The following is a 24,904-nucleotide window of genomic DNA, read 5'->3' as shown; positions in this document are numbered from 1 at the left end:
AAGGTTGAAATCTTCACCTTCACTTACTAGCTGTGCAACCTCGTGCAACTGATGAACACATTTATAAAGTAGATTAATAATGCATCTCATAGGGTCATTGTTGAAAAAAATAAATTAACATAAATACCAGACAAGTGCTAAGCTCTCCATAAATGGTTTATTTTCCTTTCCCTTCCTTTTCTTTCTCTTTCCCTTTCTCTCCTTTCTTCCCTCCCTCCCCCCACCTCTCTCTTTCTCCCCTCTATCTAAAAAATCAAGGTAGCCCTGGCCAGTGTGGCTCAGTTGGTTGGAGTGTCCTCCCATACACAGAAAGATTAGATTCCGGGTCAGGACACATGCCTAGGTTGCAGGTTTGATCCCCAGTCATGAGGGAGGCGACCAATCAATATTTATCTCTCTCTCTCTCTCTCCCCCACCCACACACACACACCCTCTCTTGAATGAGGATAAAATAAATCTTTAAAAAATAAATCAATAGGCCCTGACTGGCATAGCTCAGTGGATTGAGCGCGGGCTGTGAACCAAAGTGTCGCAGGTTCGATTCCCAGTCAAGGTACATGCCTGGGTTGCAGGCCATGACCCCAAGCAACCACACATTGATATTTCTCCCCCCCCCTTCCCTCTCTAACAATAAATAAATAAAATCTTTTAAAAAATAAATCAATAAATAAAACTTTTAGAAAAGAATCAAGGTCAACCTCTTCAGCTGGCATTCAAGCCTCCCACCCAACCGCCCCCAGAGTGGCCCCAAGCAACCTTTCCAACTGTGTCTAGTACAGCTCCCCTGCACAGCAGTCTGGGTACGGTTACCCACAGCTACCGTTTTCTGTCCAGAATGCCTAACACACACGGCCTGTATCCCAGAAATCTTTGGCAAACACAAGGACTAAGACCAGCTGAACAGGGACTAGAAATGAAGAAATGAAGACTGACAAAGGATCGCACAAAGAGAGTGAGCCAATCAGAGAAGACAGCACACACCAGCCTGGAATGCAAAACAAAAGGAGCCAACAACCCGAACACAAGCGGGACACAACCACAAAAAACTGGAATGAAATCCTAAAGGGAAAACAGATCGAGTGGGGGTTGGAGGGGATGCTACCCTTATGGAAGAGAAACTGTACAGAGGAGGAGCAAACGGGTGGAATGGAGCCACGCAGGGGTTCAGGGGAAGACCAGTAGAGGGCGCATCCACAGCTTCAGGAAAATGAAGAAGGGCCACAAAGATGGGGTCTCAAGGGGAAGGGGAGACCCTCTCTGAGGGTGAGAGGGAGAAAGGGAGACAGGGCAGAACACAAAGGGGACAACAGAGAGAGGACTGGGAAGGAAAACGTGAGATGGGTCAAAGAGAGATACACAGAGAAAGCAACCAATTACGGAGTACCGAGAGGTGGGTGAAATCTGGGAGGAAGATGCGCACAAAGGGTGGAAAGGGGCTGACAAGACAAAACACTAGAGACACGGTTAGGGAAGCGAAGAAAGTGGGGAAGGGGGCCAGGCTGTCACAGAAGCAGACACGGGGAGAAAGGTAGTCCAGGAGTCAGCACGATGGACGGGCAGAGAGACTAGGAGAGAACGGAAAACCAGATTAGGAAAATCAGCTCCAACGCAGATAAGAAGAGACGACGAAACTGAGAAATCACAGGGTGGGGCACTCGAGCACCGGGAGAGAAGTAAGAGAAAACTCGGGCATCTGTAGCGAAGCGGAGCCACAGAGTGGAGGCCAAGAGAACCAGGAGAGCGGCAACCCAGTGCAGGCCAGAGGGCGAGACCACGCCTGCGCAGCCGGGTTCAGGTCAACGCCCCCTGCGTGCAGCTGCGCTGGCTGTGCCTGGGGGCAGGGCCAGCCTCATTCTGGAAGTTACAGTCGATGCCCCATTGGCCACCTACACCAGAAGGGGAAGAACAATCTGGAATGGCAAACCACAGGGAGAGGGCAATGCGGCAGAAGACTCAACTCGAGGCGCCATTGGCTGGCCTACTAGCTCCCTGCGTGCAGAAGCGGCCTGGAGGTAAGGGGTGAGCCCTCAGTGAAGGATCTTGAAGCTCATTGGTTGCTTGCCTGGGCGGCAAGACACGGCTCTTGAAGCTCATTGGTCCTTCTGAGAAGGGGCAGGAAAGCCAGCGCGAGCACAGCCGTTCCTTAGGCCTCTTCCTCACCGTGGCCTGTCGCCTCCTCCTGACTGAGTCAGACTCAGCTCGAGGCTGTGGTAACCGCGGGCCTAGGACGCGAACACGACCCCGCCCCTCCCTGTTCCACCTCCTCCTTTCTTGCACAGGACCACCCTCCCCCCACCCCGCATCCCATCGCCTCGCCTCCCCTCCCCCACACCATGGGCTCTGAAGCACGCTCCGTGCCGGCCTCCTTCCTGGGACCCTGGAATGGGCCACAGTCTAGCTCTGGAGGGACAGCGGTGACAACGGGGTGCATCTAGTTGCAGCTGCTTGAAGGGGTGCACTGCGGGAGGTGGGATGGACCTGACATCCATTGTTGAGCATGGGCAATGGCACAGGCTGTGGGGCGCCACGACACGCGGGTTTGCATCAGAGTTTGGGGGCCGTGTTGGGTGCGAGAGCGAGATTCCTCCAGGGAAGAGAGAGCTAGATGAGGGCCTGGCACGTGGCAGGGGCTCCAAATGCATTTGTTGAGCGGATGAAAATAATTATCGGAAGAGAGGCAAGGAATCCGTGAGAATAATGGCGTTCCTGTGGGTGCAAGAGAGTGATCTAATCAAAGGGGTTGCGAAGGGGAAATTGAATTGCAGGGCATACGTGAGGCTATGAGTTGGAAGGGGAGAGCATGAAATATTTGTGGGAATTGGATAAATGCAAGAAGGAAGGATGATCCTTGTTGAAGAGGATGCCAGAAAAAAACTGTTGGGCCAGGGTGATTGTGGAAAGGGGAGGTAGGAGTCCTTGCAGGGGGGCGTGAGAGTGTGTATGCCTAAAACTGGTATTTGTGCCTAGGGAGGAGCAGAAGAGAATAAGGCTTGGATTGAAAGAATAGGTAAGAAAGGAAAGAGGAGAAGCAAGCGTTCTTGGGAAGGAGAGTGCGTGAGGAAGGTAGTGGGTGAGGAAGGGAGAAGCGAGGGTGACAGCGGAGCCCAGAGTGGGCGGCAAGAAGGACACTGCAGGTGTGGCCTCCCAGGGCAGCAGGGCTGGTCAGGAGAGGGCTCGCATGGCCACCTGACGCTCCGCTCCTGCCCCAGATCCATGGAACGTGAGGAAATGCTTGCCGTCCACCGCTGCCCCTCAGACTCTGCCCCAGGGGGCGCGACCAGAGTCCCCCAGGGCACCGAGCTTATCCCGAAGAGAGCTGTCGGTCGCTCTCCCACTTGCGCCCGCTGCCGCAACCACGGCGTCACCGCCCACCTCAAGGGCCACAAGCGCCTCTGCCTCTTTCAGGCTTGCGAGTGTCACAAATGCATCCTCATCTTGTGAGTATGCGATGCAGGAAAGGGAGGATAATGGCTTCCACCTCAAGGGTGGCTGACTTCTGACTCACGACCCCCCTTTTAGGGAGCGCCGAAGGGTCATGGCTGCCCAGGTGGCCTTGCGTAGGCAACAGGAGTCACAGCTAAAGAGGCACCTGGCTCACAGACTGATGAGGGACATGGCTTCTCCCAAAGCTCACAGCCGCATCAAGAAGGGAGCCAGGCGACCAGGGGTCTTCCGTGAGTGTCTCTGCGCAGAGATGGGTCAGGGATTCGGATGGAGAAAGCATGAGTAGAGAAAAGAGTCCAAGACATGCCATCGAATTGGCGTGTGACCTTGGGCAAGGTGCTTTTATTCTCTGGGCCTCAGCCTCCCCACCTTTAAAATGTGATCAAGTGTTGGGAGAATGCATTGAGATTTGTGAGTAGAAAAGGGACCATAGGAAGGTGAGAACTCAGTTTTCAGTTGGAGAGGGATGCGGGTCTGGAGAAAGGGCTCACCAAAGCTCTCCCTGGTCCCTCACAGCGGGAAAGGAGAACTTAGCGCCCCAGCCTCAGACCCTCCGTGGGGCACTCCCACTGGCCCTGACACCCCCTGGGAAGGTAAGGAGAACCCAGGCCCTGAGGGAGTCGCTCCTCTCCTAGCCCTGCCGAGGCCCCTTCCTCTCTGCCCTTGACATGTGGGTTCCAGGTCCAAGCCTGACTTGCTACATCATCTCGGCAAATCTCTTCTCTCCATGGGCAAAATGAGAGGGTGGGATATTCCAGCCCTCCAAGCTCTGAAATTTGGGGGTCCTACCCACATCCTAGAATATATATACCCATTCTTTCTCCAGCCTTGTATCTGAATCCAACCTGTATCCTCTGCTCTTGCAGGAGAATTCCCAGGGGCCTCTGATGCTCAGCCATCCCCCAGAAGCCTTGCCTTTGCCCTGCACTCCAGTGCCCCCAGGTGCTTGGACCCACGGACACTGGCTGCCTCCAGGCCTTCCCATGCCACCCCCAGTGGTGTGCTGCTTGCTATGCCAAAAACCTGCTGTCCCTCTGCATCCCTTTCCTGGTAAGATAAATTCCACAGGAATTCAAATGCCTGTGTACCACTTTCAGAAAAAGAAGAAGAGAATACAGGGTAGGAAGAGGAAGGACAGAAGCCATGACTTCTGACCCTCATATACTCTGCATTTTCTTCCTTAGGCTTTGACCCTGTCACCTCCCTCTGGCTGCCCACTTATGGGCCCCTCCCAACCTGCCCAGGATCTCACCCAATACTGACGGCTCCCCTTTCTGAAGAATCTGAAGGGCCCTCTGTCCTGCCCCGAACGTGAGTAGGGAGAGAAGATAATGTGTTTACCATGTGCCTAACCCTGTGCTCGATATTGCAGTAAATGATGAGGAAGAAGAAAAGGTCTCAGCCTAGTAGGTGAAGCAGATATCTCCTAGCTCTGCTATTGCCTGGCTGTGAACCTTTGTACAAATATTTTTATTTTTACCACTCTGAGCCTATTTTTCTACCAGTCAATCAGAGACATTATTACTTACTTCTCGGGTTGTCATAAGATTTAGCAATAACAATAACTAATACACCTAGCACAGGCCCTGGCCTTGAACAAATAGTAGCTATTAAAATCCCCTAAACAGACAAGATGAGATCGAATTGCCTGTTGAAACTCGTAGTGTGGTGAGGCGGGGGCGGGGGGGGGGGGGGGGGGGTGATGAGAGTGTCAGAGGCCATTGGAGAAAGCTTCCTAAAGGTGGGGCAAGCTGCTCCTCAAATTCCTTGAGGATTAGGGAACTAGGGGAAGGGAAACAAGACTCTGGTAGGACAGGAACAGTCATCCTGTTTCCTCTAGATGTTTTGTCAGTTTTCTAAAAGTTGATACCAGTGATTCCCATAATCCTCACGGTAACCTCGGGAGAAAACAGCTGGCAGGCATTGTCATTTTAGAGAAAATAAAGCAGGCTAACAGAGGGGAAGGGACTTACCCAAGACCACAAAGTCTAATGACCCAGTAGTCACTCAGATTCCCAGGTTACAATACAGTCATGACCCACTTAATGACAGGGATATGTTCTGGGTAATTTCGTCGTTGTGTGGACATCGTAGAATGCCTTTGCACAACCTAGATGGTACAGCCTACTACACACTGAGGCTGTGTGGTACAGGCAATTGCTACTAGGCTGCAAACCTGTACATCATGTTACTGTACTGAATACTGTAGGCAGTTGTAACACAGCAGTGAATATTTGTATGTCCAAACATAGAAAAGGCACAGTAAAAAAACATGGTAGAAAAGCTTTAAAAAAACATTACACCTGTATAGGACACTTACCATGAATGGAGCTTGTGGATTGGAGGTTGCTCTGATGAGTCAGTCAGTGAGTGGTGAGTGAATGTGAAGGCCTAGGACATTACTGTGCACTACTATAGACTTCACAAAGACTGCACATTTAGGTTGTACTAAATTTATTGAACAAAATTTGATTAAATCAAGCCCAAGAGAAAGTGATGCTATCAGGAGTCAGGGTAAACACCAGATGTATGAGGCTGCTAACACAAGCATACAGTTTTACAACAAGCTTTGTTTTATGAGTAGAAAAGTACACTCTAAAAAGTACAGTATAGTAAATACATAAAACAGTAACATAGTGGTTTGTTACCACTATCAAGTATTATGTACTATACATAATTGTATACTTTCACGTGACCGTCAGCACAGCAGGTTTGTTTACACCAGCATCACCACATAATGCATTGCACTATGAGGTTACAATGGCTACAACATCAGGAGGCAATAGGAATTTTTCTGCCCCATTATAATCTTACGAGCCCAAGGTTGTATATATATATGTGGTTCATCATTCACCTAAACATTGTTATACAGTACATGGTGATATAACAGAATGCTTTCTTCTTTCCATGTGGACATCTCTGCCCATGTGTTTAATGTTCCTGGCATCTTCTCTCCTTGTTTTTAGATGCTCAACTTTGATACTTCAGCCCTGTGGCACCCCAGACCCTCTTCTGCTACCACCACAGGTCCTGGGAGAACAGTGGGATCCAGGACCCTGGGAGGAGGTTGACCTTGGGGAGGGAGGAGTAGGGGACAGTTAAGTAACTGGGGGCTGAGGAAGCACTTGGAGGGTGGGTAGAAGTGGGGGTTCCCAGTCTGCTTCTCTCTCTTTCCTTTGCAGACCTCCAGAGCCTCTCGCCTGGCCTGGACCTCTGTCCCCTCAGAGCAGCAGCTACAGCAGGAAGCAGCTGAGGCTCTTGTGGGGCTGAAAGATTCATCCCAGGCTCCCCGCCTGACCCCTTCAGTCCCTCCCAGCTCTGCTTGGATCTCACTGCTCCATCCCTGTGGCCCACCAGGTAAACTGTTCCCTGAAAAGAGAGGATGGGGTAGGGGTGGTTGGGAAATGGAGGTACTGGAGTATGCAGGGACTAGCCAAGGTTATCAGGAGGTCAGCAGTGTGAATGTGCTCAGAACCAGGCCCCAAACTTCTCAACTTAGCTTTTGGGATTGCAATTGAAAGTTATTCAGTGGATCACTTTTGTGCTCAAAAGCAAATGTCCAGTGCCCTGATGGCAAGGAAAGTGAAGCCCTGGGAGAGGCAAGGACTTGCTTAAGGACTCAAAGCAAGACAGCAGCAGAGCCTGGTCTCCTGGCTCTAGGCCAAGGCTTTCTCTGGACACAAGCTACCTGCTGAAGTCTGGAGAGGAGCTGAAGAAGAAACAAGGGTTTGGCTTGAAAGGAGATCTGGTAACTACCTTTGAGCAGCTTCCATTCTACTTGGAGAAACTGGATGCCTTCACAGAGCTCAGTGACAACTCCAGGGAGAACTACAGGAACCTTGAGGAATGAGAAACTCCTATGGGGACAGAAAGGGAAGGCTGAGAATTCTCCTGTCCAAAAATGGTGGGTTGGGCATGGTGTGTAGGTGAAGAAACTGTTCTGGAGGAACCATCCTGGAGGATAGAACAGGAGGAAATAAGCTGGAAAGGCTTTTCTGGTCATGGAGGTCTGCATGCCAGTCTTAGGAGTGTAGACAAGCAACTGTGCATGAAGGGGAGCCAGAGAATGTTTCTGAGCTAGGCAGGGGCATAGTCAGAGGACCTGAGCTTTAGAAAGACAGGTATGGTTAATATAATGGAGGGATTAGAGGAGGCAAGACTGGAGTGAGGAAAATCTGTGGGGAGGAAAAGCTTGCTGTAATCCAGGTGAGCAAGTACAAGGCCTGGATTGGACAGGGTAAACAGAGGGGGTTGCTGGGATAAGAAATGGATGTGACCTGATCCTGCCTCCTTTCTTCCTGCCTATAGGTCCTACTGGAGGAAGAGGATTCCAGCCTGTTGGCCCCTCTCTCCGACCCAGCCCAGGCCCCTCTGTGGCTCTGCATATTGGGCATCTGGGTTCCATCTCCCTCCTAAGCTAGAAGCCAAAAGGTGGGGGCCTCAGTGGGGCAGGGTGCAACAACCTGCAGGCACTGCATATTTGGTATTTTGTTTATGAATTTATGCATGAAATTTAATGTACTACAAGCTGAAGGCTTTTTTCAAGCCTTCAGGTGCTTTGTTAGCTTTTGGTTCTTTTTGTAGCATACACATTTCCTTGGCCCACGATGGATAGTCTCTAACCCCCTTGGGTCTTGGGACCTTTTTAATATCCCAACAAAGAATGAGTTGTGCAATTTAAACTTCTAAGTAGGTTTTTGCGTGAATTCATATTTCAGGATATTTATTTGACATGTGGTTCTGTACATACCTGTGCACTTACATCTGTCTCCATGCATGGGAGATTATTTTCATTTTGTGTCTAAATTTGTATGAGTAAGGAAGAAATAAAGCTTTGTTGTATTAAGCCACTGAGATTTGGGGATTGCTAGTTACCACAGCCTAACCTAGCCTGTCCTGATGGACAAAAAGGACTTATTCATTTCACTTTTCAAAGTGAAAATTGGTTATTCAGTAATTACCACAGATAAATACAAATATGGATTTCTTTTTTTTTAGATCTTATTCATTTTTTAAAGGCTTTATTTATTTATTTTTAGAGAGGGAAGGGAGGGAGAAAGAGAGAGAGAAAAACATCAATGTGTGGTTGCTGGGGGTCATGGCCTGCAACCCAGGCATGTACCCTGACTGGGAATTGAACTGCAACACTTTGGTTCGCAGCCCACGCTCAATCCACTGAGCTATGCCAGTCGGGGCTAGATTTTATTTATTTTTAGCAAGAGGGGAAAGGAAGGAGAAAGACAGGGAGAGAAATATCAATATTTGGTTGCCTCTTGTATGCCCCCTACTGGGGACCTGGCCCACAACCCAGACAGGTGCCCTGACTGGGAATTGAACCAGCAACCCCTTGGTTTGCAGCCCTGTGCTCAATCCACTGAGCTACACCAGCCAGAGCCAAACATGGATTTCTTACGGTCAGACAAGGAGGAGTGGTACAGAGGGCACAGTGGGAGATTTACTGATTCAATAAAGTGCCTGCTCCGTGTCAGGCATAGACAGTTTCCAGATGTTCAGAGGGCTACAAACTGAAGTGCCTACAGGGCCAACCAGATCATATAAGTGAGGAAAGAAGGCCAGGGGAGCCCTACAAAACTGAGAAGACATGTATTACCTAATAGGACAGCCTCCTTTTGACCCTAGCAGATTATTGCCAGGCAGGAATGCATGCTCAGTATTGCCACATCTGACTTTTCAATAGGATCTGGAAAACTAGATTTCTATGTAAAACATCTTAATTTTCAAATGTTGACTCAGTTTTCTCCTTAAATCTTTTTTGAGCCAAACAAAACATGTCTTCAGGCAAGCTTTAACCAATGAATGACAAGTTAATGCTATTTCAACATTTTTCAAAGGGAAAGCTGAGGCCAAGAAGGACAGGAAGAATCAAATTAGTCATTATTAAGGGTTGTCCTGAACTAGGGAGGTTCATGTGTCTAAGTTTTGAAGGACCTCTAAAAGGTTAGAGGCAATCATTACCCTTTACTGATTACACACTGTATGTGGTTCACATATACCCATGCAAATCACTATGCATGATTACTCCCATTTCACAAATGAAGGAACAAGCTTAGAGAGGTAAAGTGAGTTGCCCAAGTATTTTACAGAAAATGTCTAAGCAGATATTGGAAGACGTTTCCTTCTTCTTGCCAGGCCTGAAATCAATTAGTAGGTAATTTTTATAAAACATAAAGTGAAAGATTCAGGTCTCCAGGAGACAGACATGAGTCCCAAAGTTTTTTCAAAAAGTTTTTTATTTTTCTACTCAATATATCATTAAGCAATATTAAGACCTTACCTACATTTGTTTCTTGGTTGTCTGCTGTCAAGTCCTTCTCCTTGAACCATTCCAAATATATGAAAACTTGTTGAGCTATTCCGAAGATATTTAGTCCTGGAGACCCTCCTCCCCATGCCTGCCCTTAGAAAAGACAAACAGAAAGGTCAAGGGATGTGCCTGATCACTGATTTTTTTTCCTGATGTTACCTACACCTCTCTTTTATTCAAGATGATTGATGGTAATGGCATCCAATTATAAATTGTTCTCCCTTGTTTGGGGCCTTGGAAAGGTGGACTACTCCCTAACAAATTAGAGAGTAACAAATCTGCAACACTTAGAGATGATCAAAATGGGAATCTTCACCTCACAGCTTCCTTCCCTCCCCTTACTATAACCTAGATATAGGACTGCCCCTTAATAGACCCACCTAAGCCTTGCTGTGCCATGCTCTCCAGTGACCAAGTCCACATAATCACAGAGGAGGGAAGAATTGCAACTTGCAACCCAGCTAAGACCCTGCTACTCAGGCCTGACCAAAGGTCCCCGGTACACCAAGCTCTCACAACTGGGAGGAGTAAAAGAGAAAGTATAATTTGGGGTTGAAGGATGACATTAGAGCCCTGGCTGGTATGGCTCAGTGGATTGAGTGCCAGCTTGCAAACCAAAGGGTCACTGGTTCAATTCCTAGTCAGGGCACATGCCTGGGTTGTGGGCCAGGTCCCCATAGGGGGTTCATGAGAGGCAATCACACACTGATGTTTCTCTCCATCTCCTACTCCCCCCTTCCACACTCTCTAAAGATAAACAAATAAAAGGATGACATTGGAAAGGAACAAAAAGAGAGTGATGGAGACAGGGGGGAGGAGCTAGGGGCAGGTCCTTCCCTGCATCCCACCTCCCATTACTGCCAGACTTGGCCAGGCTTTTCATGCCCTGCCTAGGCCTGTTTGGGACCACTCTGTGTGGTCAGAGACTGTAGCCCCACACGAGCAGGCCCTGAATGAGGCCAGTAAGTCTCACCTGGAAAGCCAGGAATGAAGGTGGCAGGCACTACCTGACGCTAACAGTGAGGGTTCCCTGAGGGTTCCCATGGGAAATCGGGCCTGATAAATACATTATATCCTTTGAGGCTTGCTTTGCTTTGTATAGCCCTGTTGATATAAGCCAGACATTTAAGTTCAAAGCAAGGGAGTGAACTCCTTGCTTCATGAAATATGTCTTTACAACCACCCGGCGCCAGCATGTCTCACAGACCCTGACCTGAGACAATCTTTGTGCTTCTTCAATTGTCATTTATAGATAATATCAGTTTTTTATGGCTATAGCCTTTTGGACACTGATTGATAAGCTATGCATGTATGCTGTATTCCTCTACACATTCCAATTCTAATAAAAGCTGTTTCGGAGAAGGGCTCAGGGCATTCTCCATCAGAGGGAATTGCCACCCCCTTTCCCGCCAGAACAACAGTTTGTGTCTAGGATGACTTATTCTCATCCACAGTGGCTGGGAGAGCTCCATGGGACCAGGCATCCCACATAAACCTATGTGTCTATCAAATTGTTAGGGCTTCCCCATTAATGCCTGAGAGAGTGGGCATAGGCCAGCTTGGGAGAAAAGGGCAGATTTAAGAATTGCTCATGCTTTTATGTCCCTGCCCCTTTGGCTACAGAGGCTTCACCTGCAGGCCAGTGGGCTCCTGGCCTCTGGCCAGCCCTTAGAGATTACAGCCAATGGACTGTGAGCACTGTTTCATATTTTCCACCTCTTTTCCATTTCCCATCATAGGGTAAGGAAAGGTGTTCTGGTTCATCCAATAGGGCATATCTCTTCTAAGCTTCCTCCATACACCATCCTGACATTCCGCAAAAATAACCAACGAGATCCTAAAGTTGGAGTACCATCCCTGCCCCTGTCTCTCCAAACAAGACTTCTACCTCACAGCACCCAGGTTTTACGTCAGGAACTCATTTCACATTTTGTCCTTTGGGAATCCATGCTCCTTTTACTTCAGCCCTTTGTGAAGCTGGTCTAGTCCTGATCGCTCTCCTAGTTCAGTGCAGAACTGACATCACAACAGCCATCTCCATCCTGTTTCTACTCAGATGCCAATTGCCTAGTCCACATAGTCCTTATTTTGCACCCCTTGTCCTATTGTGTAGCTGGGTTTGCAGCCCCCAGCATGTTTGCATAGACATGCCCTGCATAGACCCTGAGCTCTTCCCAAAAGCAGGATTCATCCTTTTCACCCAACTTAGTATCTCCAATAAGCCCCTCGGGGAGAGTTCTCTACACTCCTTAGGAGCCCTTGCCTGTTTTCCCACAGGCCTAATCACCTTGAACTGTGCCTGTCTCTGTCCAACTCTATCTCCCTATCCAAGAATAAGTGCTCACACACGGCAGGATCTGCATCCATTTCCTCTCTGGGGGCTCAGAATAAATGACTTAAGAATACATGTTCTGTCTGATTCTTTAGGAATAGGGTTTTTCCTGCATCGTTAGTACACTCCTATGCCACTCCTCTCCTTCATCACAACATGAACAGCTTCTTGCCCTCGAACCATTTTCTAAATAGTTTAATCTTTAGAGCAGTTTTTGTTTCACAGTAAAAGTGAGAGGACAGTACAGCAATTTCCTATATCCCCTGCCCCACACATGCACAGCCTCCCCAGTTAACAACAGTCCACACCAGAGGAGTACATTTGTTCCAACTGATAAATCTACATTGACATCATTATCACCCAAAGTCCACGGTTTACATTAGGGTTCACTCTTGGTGTTGTCCATTTTATGAGTTTGGACACATGTATGAGTATAATGACATGTATGCATCATTATAGTATCACATGCAGAGTTGTTCCACTGTCCCAAAGTTTTCTGTGCTCCACCTATTCATTCCTCCCTCCTCCGCCTCCATTCTTAGCAACCACTGATCTTTTTCTGTTTTCATAGTTTAGCTTTCTTTCAGAATGTCATATAGTTGGAATCATACAATATACTTTTAAGATTGTCTTCAGTCATTCTGGTTAAGTAGCTCAGTTGGTTAGAGTGTCATCCTGATACACCAAGGTTGTGGGTTCAATCCCTGGTCAGGGCACATACAAGAATCAATCAATGAATGTATAAATAAGTGGAACAACAAACTTATCTCTCTCTCCTCTTTCTCTCTCTCTCTCTCTCTCTCTCTCTCATCAATTTTTTTTAAATTGGCTTCTGTCACTCAATAATATGTATCTAAGCTTCCTTCATGTCTTTTTATGGCCTAATATCTCCTTTTTTTTTTTTTAGTACTGAATAGTATCCCATTGTCGGGATGTACCACAGCCTCAAACCATTTTTAAAGTCTCTGTTGATAGAGTCACTGAAGGAGAGAGAACAGTCATCAGTTGTAGATTCAATCCCAGATCAGGCTCTAGCCTTGCCCTTAGACAAATGACTTGACTCTCTAAGCCTGGTTGCCTGGTCTGTAACAACCTCACAAAGTTGTTAAGATTATGAACCTGTAAAAACTAACACCTACACAAAATCACACCAAGGACACAGTGCTGAGAAATCGTGTTATCTAAAATCATAGACTGTCAGAAAGTTTGCTTCTTGAAATCACAACAATTGTGAGAATGGGGCATCTCACTTTTGCCTGGAGGGTCTATGTCACTTTGACACACAGACGCTGTCACAACTTATAACCCAGATGCACAGTTTCAAAGGGGGCTTTGAAGAGAACATTGCACATTTATCTTAACCTTGTAATTTCCAAGGAAACAGGACCCTGTGTCTTCTTCTCAACCTAGGTATAATGTTGACTCAACTGCATAAAATCTGTTTTGCCTTGGGTCCATCAGAAAACTATTTAATATAAATTTTACCTAAGCTTCACCTTTCCCAAAATCCTATATTAACCCTGTATCTTCCTTTGATGAGGCACTACACAGTTCTTCTGAAGAGCTCTTTTTTTTTTCTTTTTAAAGAAATGTTTAGTGAATTGATTCAAGGGAATTAAGGTTAAATGATTCAGCATTGATATTAGAAAATGTACGTCAGAAATGTATAAAAATTGAATATAAATACCCAAGTATAAGCAAATAAAAACAAAAATACTCTAGTGTATGGACATTTATAGTTACACATGGATACAAATACAAATTCAACACATGTGTTGATTCTGGAGGAGAAATCTGAGATACTAAAACTATCCTCAAGCTTTATAAACAATGCAAAATAGGTTTCGACAACATTCTACAGTGTAAAGGCCCTAATTCAAATACATGCTATCATCATGCTAGAAGCATGGTTGGTGTTACAAACTGAATGTTTATGCCCCCCCCCCAAATTAGTATGTTGAAACCTAATCCCCAATGTAGTGGTATTTGGAGGTGGTGCCTTTGGGAGGTGACTAGGGTGATTAAGGAGGAGGACTCCTCCTCAGAGGGTGGAGTCCTCCTAGTACCCTCATAAAGGAGGCCTCAGAAAGCTGACTTCCCCCCATTCTGCCATGACCACATGCAAAAAAAATGGTTGTCTGTGAACAAGGGATCAGGTCCTCACTAGACACCACATCTGCTGGCACCTTGATTTCAGACTTCTGAGCCTCCAGAACTGTGAAAAACAAATTCCTGTTGTTCATAAGCCACCCAGACTGGGCTATTTTGTTACAGCTGCCTAAACCAACCAAGACAGTTGGTTTTAATTATAACCGATATTGGTATAAGATATTGGCTTAATAATTAAGGCATTGTGCATACACAGTATCTCACTGTGGAAAAAGTTACTATTCGCTCTGATGGTTTAAACTCTCAGTCTTCTAAACATAAAAAAACAGCTACACACATTTAAATGTTTCCACTTTTGCAACAAGCTAAGTTTCATCAGACCATTGGTGTGTCTTTCTTGTTCTTGAACTGTATAAGGATTAAACTCGAGTGTGAATGGAATAATGCTACATAATGTTTACTGTGCTGGCGCGCGCGCACACACACACACACAAAATGTTGCTAGAATTCGTACATGATGCACCGTGTACAGAAGCAGTCACTTAAAAGAGACAATCAATTGGGATCTCGGGGTTTGCATTTAAATTCTTTCACTTGTTAATGGAGAGACTTAAGACTGGACAGGGGAAATGGACAGCCTAAAGCTGCACAGGTCAGTAAGGCAGATAAATATAAACAAGCAAGTAAGGGTAAGGACTAAGCGGACAGATTCAGACACTAGAAGGCGGAGCTGAACCAACTTCTCTCAAGGTCCCGCCTCCGCCTGTTGGTCCCTGCCCTTATCTCCTCCCTGCCTCCACCCTGGGCTTAAGTGAAGCAATTTCCGCCCTAAGAAAGGTGGGGCTTCCGTCGGCTGCTCTCGCGAGTACTAGTGGTCGAAACCGGAAAGGTGGTGAATATACTTGTTTCTACCACTTCCTTTAGGTTCCCCATCATAGTTCCGCCCTCACTATCCCCACTTCCGGCCAGTAAAGCCACTTCCACTCAGAAAAGGGGAGGTCGTCACCCCTGGAGACAACGGAAATAACTAGGTTTTTCTGCCTACCGAAGTTCTCCATAACTTCCGCCATCACAGTGTCCTCCGCTACTTTGATCAACGCAAACGAAACCAGATCTCCCCCGCTGAAAACAAGAACGCTCTTTCCTCTCTATTACGCTCCGGGAGAAGGCGGGACGGAGAAAAACGTGTCTTCAAGACCGACCCCCCAGCCTTTTCCTTTGCCTTCCCGCTTCCTCACTACACACCCTCCCACCTCGGCGGAAGAGAAGCCCCATTCGCCCTGAGATAGGCGGAGCCGCCTTTTCTAACCCAGTTCTCGCGAGCTCTCAGACTTCTCGCGAGACCCGACGCCCGACTTGTGCGCCCGGGAAACCCCGTTGCTCCCTTTCCCCTGGCTAGCAGCGCGGAGGCCGCACGGTAAGGAAGGCGCTCTGGCTGGGCTGTATGCGAATGGCTCGGATCTGACACTCCAACCCGAAACACAGGCCTGGGAGCTGCGGGGTGTCAGCGCGACGTCGCCCCGCCCCCAGAAGCTGCAGCCACGTGCGAGCAGCAGGCCCGGACACGCCGGCTCGGCGCGGTCCGGGAATCGAGACTGGGCCTGGTGGGCAGCCGAGAGTGCGGGGAGCCGTAGAGTCAGAGACTGGACTCGACAAACGCGGGTGGAAGCCAGGGGAGCGCTTCGGTTTAGGTCGCGTTAGGCCCCTGTCGATCTTCTCCACCAGGTCAGTTCCTGTGTTCACGTGCTTGGTTCTTCTCGCAGATGCCCGGAGTTACTGTAAAAGACGTGAACCAGCAGGAGTTCGTCAGAGCTCTGGCAGCCTTCCTTAAAAAGTGAGTGTGGGGCAGGGGTTCCAAGTGAATGGAGGCTGTGGTCTTTACCTGACCCCTGGGTCCGCAGTGCCCCCTTCTGGTAGGGGAAACTTGTCGGAGGTCTCAGTTGGAGCCCACCCTTTCTACTTTCTACATGAGGCCCGGGTTGTGTTTGCGTTTCAGCCTCTTTATTTATATTCTGGGACACCTCTAGTTCCTATTAACCTGCAGTCCTGTTGAGAGAAGGGGTTTGTGGAGACTCTTGAATTGTGCCTTTTTTGCTGTCTTGGTCCCAGGTCCGGGAAGCTGAAAGTCCCTGAATGGGTGGACACTGTCAAGCTGGCCAAGCATAAAGAGCTTGCTCCCTACGATGAGAACTGGTTCTACACGCGAGCTGGTGAGGAACTGGGGCCTTTGGTTGGACAACCGTGGCACAGGCCATGCTTATGTCCCCTCTCTGAGCTCTTACTTGCCCCCCACCCCCAGGCTGCAAGAGCAGAAACCTTTGATTGTCACTGCGTGTTTTGTGTGATGTTCAGTGCCTTAAGGCTCTGTATCTTCATTTGTAAGAGGATTGTGTGAGGACCTGTGGCTTCCTCTGATCCTCAAGGGAAACCCAGAAACAAATGAGTGTCTGTATTTTGCTTAGAGGTGATTTGTTCTGTAGACAGGCATTATTCATTTTCTGTCCATGGGTCCCAGCTTCTTGAGTTCAGATCCTTCTCTACACTTAATTTGTGGCTTCCATCTGCCTGTATCTCGTTTCCTCATCTCTGAAATGGGGTTAGTGATGTGTCAGTGCAGGTTATTGTTGGATCAGATGAGTTTAATGCAGATACACCGCTTTAAAGTATGCTTGTCTTTTGCGGAGTAATCATTGAAGAGAAGTCAGCTGTCTTATTTTGATTGCTCAGAGCACCACGCTGTCTCCCAGTCTCTAGCAAGTTATTTCTACGTGGTTGGGGATCTGGCAGGTCTGAAATGCTCAGAAGAAAATTTTACAGTCAGCCTGTGACCATCTGCCAGCTCTCTATCTTATTGATCTTCTAGTAATAACAACTTGGGAGGATTACAATGTAGCCCCTGGCTTCACAGTGCTAGCTAGTTCTACCTGTTCATGACATTTCAAGTTTCTCTGAACCGTCACTCCCAACCTCCCTCCCCTGTGAAATGTGGGGGCTCTGTCTTGGCCAAAGCTTGTCTTCAGATGGGAAATTGGTGGAAAGCAGTCTTGAAATTGACCAAGACTTCAGAATGGCAGAGGGGAGTTGCCTTGGATACAAACTGTCCGGCACTTTAGAGCATGTGTTTTGCAGATTGCTGGTGTGCTCGGGCATTGTCAGATTTCCATGGGGGCTGCTCTGTTTCAGGCCCTAGACTGGGCACAGGTGTCAGTATGACTGAGCCACAGCCTCTGGCCTCTGAAGACTAAAAGGTCAACTTCGTGAGGTGGGAAAGATAGGTGGCATATGTACCCACCCACTGCTGCGCTTTTACAAAGAAAATGGAGTTGGTGAGGGGAAGCTGACTTCTCTGGGCACGCGACAGTGATGGGACCTAGACAAACCACCATCCCATTACCCATCTCACGAAGCAAGGCTCCCTGGTCCTGAACGTTCTTTGGCAGTGCCCCAAGAGTCGGTAGGTCAGGGCAGTTTTGGATCTAAGATTTGGAGGAAGAATCTGATAGCTTTTCCCATTTGGTCAGGTGAATATACATGCATATTTTAATCTGTATCTATCAAAAACTTCCCAAACAGGACTGATGCTTTCTTTCTTGCTTTTTTTTTTTTTTTTTTAAATACTTGATGTCAGACAGTTTTTAAGTAACATGTTCGGGGTCTGCCAGCTAGTGATTGCCACAGTTCTCCCCACCCTGTCATCAGTGGAGGGGAGTGGGGGCTCTAGCACTTTCCTGGCAACATTTCATATTTGTGTTTCTTAGTGGGGAGAGATTAGCGGGGAATTGGGTTGATGCTCTGTGTGATTCTCATTTGCTATGACCCCTTTCTGCCCACCACGCACCTTCCCCAGCATCTCATACTGGGCTATGTCCTCTACCTACCCCCCTGGTAACCCTTCCTTGGGGTTTCCAAAGCTGCCGTTTTGACCTCACTTTGTCCTCACTTAATGCTGCTCTGTCGGCATAGAGTGACAGTCCTACACCGTGGTCTGTTGTGGACATTTGCATTGGGGGTACAGCCACGTCCATCTGTTTGCACCCAGGCAGAGGCCAAGTTACAGTCTCAACAGACTACATGGCCTGTGAAGTGTCAGGTATTGACTATCTGACCCTTCACAAGAGAAGTTTGTCGATCTCTGTTTTACAGTTTGGAGTGCTTCCACCTAGTTCGGTGGTCAACGTACACTCTGGACAAGGTGGAGTCGCAGAAGATTCTTGTTCACCAAAGAGAAAACGGGCAGGCAGGTGAAGTGGCCCTCAGAGGGCAGAGCAGGGTCTGTGCTGTTTGCCTTTTCTCTTCTTTTGGATCAATAGGGTATGCAGGGCCCTTTGAGGGTGGGCTAGAAGAGGGGCAGGGCTGCAGGAATATGGAGTCCCCAGCAGTGGTGTGCGGGGTGGGGTGAGGTGTGGCTAGAAAGAATCTGCATCAGGAGAGGGGGGGACCTGCTGGAATGGCAGGAACCGTGGCTAGGAAGAACTTGGGTCTTTCCTCATGCGGTGTGGCCCCAGGCAAGCCTCCTTGATCTCCACTCCCAAAATGGCCCACCTGAGAGCGGGGTGAGAATCCAGTGTGTGTCTTATTGGGCATCTGGCAGTGGGCAGCCGCTCAGTTGGGACATTCATTGCGCTTTATTGTAGAGTGCAGGTTGAGTGGTCCACTCTACATGGGACTGGGGGCCTACCTCCTGTTGTGTTAGTGGAAAGAACGAGGCCTGGAGGACAATACAGGAGCAAGTCAAGGGCTGAGTTATTGTCAGGGAAGTGATTTCTCCCCTTAGAAATTTAGCAGAGGAGGGTCAAGGGCAAAATGCATCTAGGAGGCTTCCTTCCCTCACTTTTGACTAAATAGGTCAGGCTGGGGCCACTAATCTGAACTTAAAACCAGCAATCGAGATGCTGAGCTGTGAAGACACAGCATAGCATTGCTTGGTCAGCCATGTGCTTGGTGCCTGGTGTCCCAACCCAGTGGCCTAGCAGGGCGTGCAGCTGCTCTACCTTGACTGGACTTACAGTGGGCGAGGGCCCTAAGTGCTTCCCTCCTTCACAGTTGAGGGGCAAGTTGCCACCCCAAGGAGCAGAAGGCCATTAGAGGGACCAAAGAAGCAGCCATTCGTGACAGGCCCTCGCTCACTCTCGCCCTTGTAACACCAGCGGGGACGACCTGCATCTGTGTGGTTACAAAGCCACTTCAAGGGTGGAGCTAGGGCCTGGTCTCAAGGGCTAAAGCAAGGAGAGTGAAAAAGAGGTCACTCTTTTGTGGAACTCCGTATTTCCATTGTTAAAGCTTCCAATTTTTGACATTAATAACCTTCCTCTTTCTCCTAATAGGCTAGGAAGATAATTATCACAAACTGGGGTGACAGGGGAGGGCCTTGTAACATCTGACATCACACCAGGTCATTTAAGAAAGTTTAAACCCAACCTACCCCCTTGAAGAAATAACGGGCCTTCCAGGAGGGTGTTCTCTGCCAGTCGCTACTCAAGTAAGCACAAACCTGAGAAAGGTAGTCAGGCTGACGCAGCTGATGAGGAGCGGGGTTGAAATTCCAACTGTCTTCTGGGCAGCTCAGGGCTGGGCCACCTTTCCCACATCAGGCCCAGGCTGGGACTGGTCAGGGTGCTGGTCCCAGCCTGGTGAGACCGGGTTTCGGCATCTCGTTTCTGGTAGGCAGCCTCTTCTGGGCATCTTAAGAGTGTTCGCCTTACCCCCTTCCTCGGGCTGTCCTCTGCCCACCTCAAGTGGGGAAGCTGATCTCCCCACAGAGCTGGGGCCTGGCCAGGGGTGGCAGTAGGTGTTTGGGCACCTGTGCTGGCCTTAAAGGGTCAAGTTTTCCTATGGTGTCACTCCCAGTAGAAAGATTATGGGTGATGGCTTATACCAAGTGAGTTTCTTCATCCTACCAGGGGGTGGGCAGCTTGATGCCTACAGGGCAGGGGAGTAGAGGGTAGGGTGAGGGAAGTTTGGGATAAGAAGGACCAAGGAGAGGTTTGCTTTTAGTGAGGAGAGGCTGCACTGTTGACCCCCCAAAGCCCATGGCTGTGTCCTGTCAATCAGAGGGCAGGGAAAGGGGTGAGAAAGGTGCTCTTGGAGCAGCAGCCAGAGGGAAGGCGGGCCCTGCTCAGTCTCAGCCCATCCCCACTTCACAACACTGGAGGGTCACCTAGCTCTCAGCAGTAAGTAGTTGCAGCACTAGCCTCTGGGGTGGCCTGGGGTCCCTGCCCTTTGTGTCCCGGCCAGGGAGGGCCCTGTTGTAACTGAAGTCTGGGTACTTTGTGCACCTCAGCAGTGGCCCCCTGAGGTAGAAAACCAGAACAGCCTGGAGGAACTGTACCTCCAGAGTTGTGTGACAAGAGGCCAGTGAGTGCCCTCTGGTGCCTGTTTTCCTTTTCTGTAAAGGACAACAGTGCTTGACACATTCACATGGAATCCTCACAATTACCCTCATCTGCGAGAGGGTTACCCCTGGTTCTTGGATGGGGGTAAGTGCCTTGCCAGAGCCAAGTGAGAACATTTCCAAGGAGGCTGGCAGAGTGGACCAGGGGCTTACCCAGGCCAGTGTAGGGACAACAGCCTCCAAGTCCATGCAGGGGCTGATGCACGGTGCAGGTTGGGAACACCCACTGCATGGGGTCTTAGCCCTGTCCCCCTATTCCACCCCCACCGAGGTCTTTCTGGGGGTTGAGGGCTCAGAATTGTACTCAAGTGGCAGTAGGTCCCTTCTCCATTCTCCTGCCCCTCTCTGGCATACGGAGACGGACAGTTGTGGCTTAAACATTTGCTAGGCTCTCCCCACAGACCCTCAGGTTCAGCCTCAGCAGGATGGCTCTGTCACTCCCTCCACTGCTTGGGTGTTCTGTGTCCTGGGCTGGGCCTGGGGTGCAGTGTGGCTGGGCCATGGTGAGAGTGGAGGTCAGATGCTGGGTCTTAGTGTGTGTGCTCAGCCCCCCTGGCTGTGAAACAGAGCATTGGCTGCCACACACACAGAACTGTTCGTGTGTTGGGGCCCTTCCCTCAACTCTCCTTTGCACCCTCCCAGCTTCCACAGCGCGGCACCTATATCTCCGGGGCGGCGCTGGGGTTGGCTCCATGACCAAGATCTACGGGGGACGACAGAGAAATGGTGTCATGCCCAGCCACTTTAGCAGAGGTTCCAAGAGCGTGGCCCGCCGGGTCCTCCAAGCCCTGGAGGGGCTGAAAATGGTGGAGAAGGACCAGGATGGGTAAGCAAGGAAGGGCATGCTGGGAAAGGGGGGTGATGGAAGTGCCTTGGGGCCAAGTCACCTATAATGAACTTAGTGAGGGCCATCCCGCTCCCCCCACGCAGAGGTGCCAGCTCTGTCTTCACACAGTCTGGACCTGCCCCTCGGGTGGACAGGATTCTGCAGAAAAGGGAGCAGCCAAGGGTCTCACCCCGACCTCTCTGGCTGACTTCCCTGGGCTCCAGGAAGGTAATTTAGCGACTGTCCGCTTTCATTAGCCTGCTCGTTAACTTTGCCCAATTGATTTTTCGGGGCTTTTGATCTAATGCTTGCACAAATGACACCCTGTCAGCTCCCAAGGGGCCCCCCTCTCTGCCCCAAGTTCCTTGGAATGCGGCCTTACTGGGGCCATCAGTGGGACTTGGCTGGCAGCACATGGTTCCGTGACCAGGTGCTTTTTCGGGGAAGCCCAGTTCACATCCAGCCTGGCAGGGAAGGTGGTTGAAACCCTTCCCTCACCAGGGGCTGCATAACCCTTTTCTCCCCACCTCTCTCCCAGGGGCCGCAAACTGACGCCGCAGGGACAGAGAGATCTGGACAGAATCGCCGGACAGGTGAGGCCTGAGTGCAGGCTGAGGCCGAGTCCCTCGGTCACTATCTGGGCATTTCCCCCAGCCTGGGCTTTGTCAGACAAGAGTTTCCTCCCCTGCGCTTGGCTGGTGTGGCTCAGTGGATTCAGTGCTGGCCTGGGAGCCAAAAGTGAACCAAAGGGTCGCTGGTTGAATTCCCAGTCAGGGCATATGCCTGAGTTGTGGGCCAGGTCCCCAGTAGGGGGCATGCGAGAGGCAACCCTGCCTTTCCCTCTCTCTAAAAATAAATAATTTAAAAAAATAATAATTTCCTCCCCTGGAGGGCTCAGCCTGGGCTGCCAGTGGGGGGTGGGGGAGGGTCTTCCCTAGGAGCAGGCAAGAGAAAGCATTTCTGACTCACTTTTTTGCTAGAACTGGAGTAAAGGGAACCCAAGGGTTCAGATGGGCTGCTTTTTATGCAGGGCATCAGCTTTGCACAGATTCTATCTTCAGTGTTTCCTCCTCACTCTTCCTGCTTCTGGGCATCAGATGGAGTGGCTTAGAACTCAGGTCTCCATCCTGATGGCTGGCTGGCTGGACACCCTGGGGCAGAGTTGGTTCAGCTGGAGCCAGTCTCCCTGGTGGGAGAGGGATCTACTTTTGCTTGCTTCAAGGTGGTTAGGATTAGGATTCAGTGAGCTGCAAACAGCAGGAACCCTATATCCCCCAGCACAAACCAGCAACCTTGTTGGTGTCTGGAGAAGGAGGGAGGGAAACATCGACTGGTTGGTTGCATCTTGAATGCCCCCATCTGGGGATCGGGCCCATAACCCAGGCTTGTTCCCTGACTGGGGAATCAGACCTGTGACCTTCCAGTTCACAGGCCAGCACTCAGGCCCCCCAAGAGCCTTGAAGTGTTTTAGTCACTTCAGTCAAGTGTCAGAGGGATAGACGGTGTTGCCCTCTGAAAGCCGAGTGGCCTAGGAGAGGGAGAGCTCTTCCAGAGCAGGGCCTGGCACAGACATCAGTGTGAGTGACAGGGCATTTGGCAGTGTGGGAATCCCACTCCAGCGCTCTTCCTGGAGTCCCAGTTAATGATTCTGTGAAAAGGTGAAAGGCCCAGGGTTGTGAGGATTCTCGCAATATGAATACATGTGAGACCACACACATCACGAGGCCTGGAGTCCTCTGGGCGCCGGTGGCTGTCACTAAGTGCCGGAATACAGACCCCACAAATGTCCTCAATGAACTTCTTCCATCTTTCCCACAGGTGGCAGCTGCCAACAAGAAGCATTAGAACAAATGATGCTGGGTTAATAAATTGCCTCATTCGTAATCCTGGTCTGAGTCTCTTGACTGGCTGCTCCTCTTCCATGTGGGGGCATGAGGAAGGAGGAGCCAGGGGACCCTGGGGGGCTGTGGCTGCCAAAGCCTAAGGCTCAGCCTTCCCAATTCAAACAATCCTGCCCCAGGTAGGTAAGATGCCTGGGGTGGGTGGGTGGTGGGCTAGGACCCAGAAGCCCTTGTACCTCCCTCACATACTGCCTTTGCAATTCTCAGGAAATGAGAAACAAAGGAGAGGCTATTCAGGCAGTGGCCCCAACTGAAGCCTGGGCTGCTGTAGTGACCCAGGCCCCTGCTGGACCAAAGCGGGCTCTTCTGGGGCTGCAGTGTTTCTTTGGAAGGAGGTGGGCAGGGACAGAGTGCAGACTCCCATCTCAGGTCGAAGTGTGCCTGCTGTGTGCCTTTCCGTTGTCTGCGTGGGCAGGTGGGTCCTGCCTCAGCCCTCAATCTGTGACCTTGGGCCCTGCCATGAACTCCAGCTGGGTGTACCTGCTCCAGAATTAGGATGGGACAATTAAGAGGCAGTACAGAGCAGGCTAGGACCTGCCTGTCACACCCTGGGTGGGAGAGGTGGGGAAGCTGGCTTCCTGTTCCCTTCCCTTGGGGTGCCCCACCCATCTACAGTCCTGCGTGGCAGTGGTTCTTGGTGCCAATGGGGCGGATGCTCTGCCTGTGATTGGACCTCTGGTGTGGGCGGCAGAATGAAAGGGAGCCTGGTGGACAAGTGCTGACCCACAGGGACGGTCCTGGAAAGGTCCCCTTCCATATGTGACCAGGTACATCTGACAGGAGAACTATGATGCTGATCCTCAGCTGCCTTGGCCAAGGTCTCCAGTCCAAGTTGCCCTCAGATCGGACCCATTTCCTGGCCTCTGAATCCCAAACAACTAGAATTCAAATACCAGCTCTGCCCCTAATTGTGCAACCTGGAGTAACTTACTGCCCCTCTGAGCCTTTCAATCTTTATCTGTAGTGCTGCTTACTCCTGAGGTGTCCCAGAGATACAGCATTGAGAGGGTGCTTTGGCTCAGAGCAGTGCACCTGGCAGGCAGTCAATTGGTGTCACCCAATTTAAGACCATGGTATTCAAAGTTGAATATCAAACCAGAATCCTACACCCGGTGAGGAATGAAGCTGTCATCCTTCCCAGCTCAAAAGTTGTCAAAACTGGAAACTTCCTACAGAAAGAACACAGCCTACCACATGCAAGGCACTTTATAAGTATTATGTATGATTTACACTCTGCAACCTTGTGGAGTAAGTGACAAAAGGCACCTGCAATTTGAAGATGGGAAAAGTAAGTCACAGGCTGGGTAGTTTGTGATGTCTCATGCACTGTTCCTCAGAAGTGAGGGAAATGGTTAAGTGAGGCCCAAAGTCACTCCTCGTTCTGGCCCCAGTTTCCTCTTTTGCTGAGATTTAAGACATCTCCAAGAGTTCCCATGAGAACGCAATGCCAATCAACTGGTTCTCAGGCACAGCGCCAGACCCCAGAGGCACCAGGTGAGTGGGAGGTGGAGTCGCCCAGACAGGCCACGCAGTCCTGAGAGGGCCCGCAATCCTGCAGCCGCGCCTTTCCGCCGCT

At 49.7% G+C, this 24,904-nt stretch overlaps 4 protein-coding genes across 4 annotated transcripts in view; all 4 read left to right on the top strand.

Annotated features, from left to right (window-relative positions):
• LOC118497666 (carcinoembryonic antigen-related cell adhesion molecule 21-like) overlaps nucleotides 1-24,904 on the top strand; it is an 834,765-nt gene that overhangs the window by 129,807 nt on the left and 680,054 nt on the right. The gene's annotated exons all lie outside the window — the stretch shown is intronic.
• The window catches only part of LOC118497667 (carcinoembryonic antigen-related cell adhesion molecule 1-like), a 746,496-nt gene that overhangs the window by 46,733 nt on the left and 674,859 nt on the right, over nucleotides 1-24,904 (top strand). The gene's annotated exons all lie outside the window — the stretch shown is intronic.
• On the top strand, nucleotides 3,214-8,106 carry DMRTC2 (DMRT like family C2). The gene is made up of 8 exons (XM_028530380.2): nucleotides 3,214-3,437; nucleotides 3,520-3,674; nucleotides 3,961-4,037; nucleotides 4,314-4,494; nucleotides 4,629-4,755; nucleotides 6,411-6,471; nucleotides 6,627-6,801; nucleotides 7,753-8,106. The coding sequence occupies exons 1-8, from the start codon at nucleotides 3,214-3,216 to the stop codon at nucleotides 7,863-7,865; spliced, it is 1,113 nt and encodes a 370-aa protein (XP_028386181.1). The 3' UTR covers nucleotides 7,866-8,106.
• RPS19 (ribosomal protein S19) lies at nucleotides 15,510-23,311 on the top strand. The gene is made up of 6 exons (XM_028530392.2): nucleotides 15,510-15,627; nucleotides 15,974-16,044; nucleotides 16,320-16,420; nucleotides 21,244-21,427; nucleotides 21,966-22,020; nucleotides 23,246-23,311. Exons 2-6 carry the CDS (start codon nucleotides 15,974-15,976, stop codon nucleotides 23,270-23,272), a joined length of 438 nt encoding a protein of 145 aa, XP_028386193.1. The 5' UTR covers nucleotides 15,510-15,627; the 3' UTR covers nucleotides 23,273-23,311.

This window comes from Phyllostomus discolor, chromosome 12 (genome assembly GCF_004126475.2).
Source record: "Phyllostomus discolor isolate MPI-MPIP mPhyDis1 chromosome 12, mPhyDis1.pri.v3, whole genome shotgun sequence".
Lineage (NCBI taxonomy): Eukaryota > Metazoa > Chordata > Mammalia > Chiroptera > Phyllostomidae > Phyllostomus > Phyllostomus discolor.
This window is presented reverse-complemented; position numbering and strand designations above follow the sequence as displayed.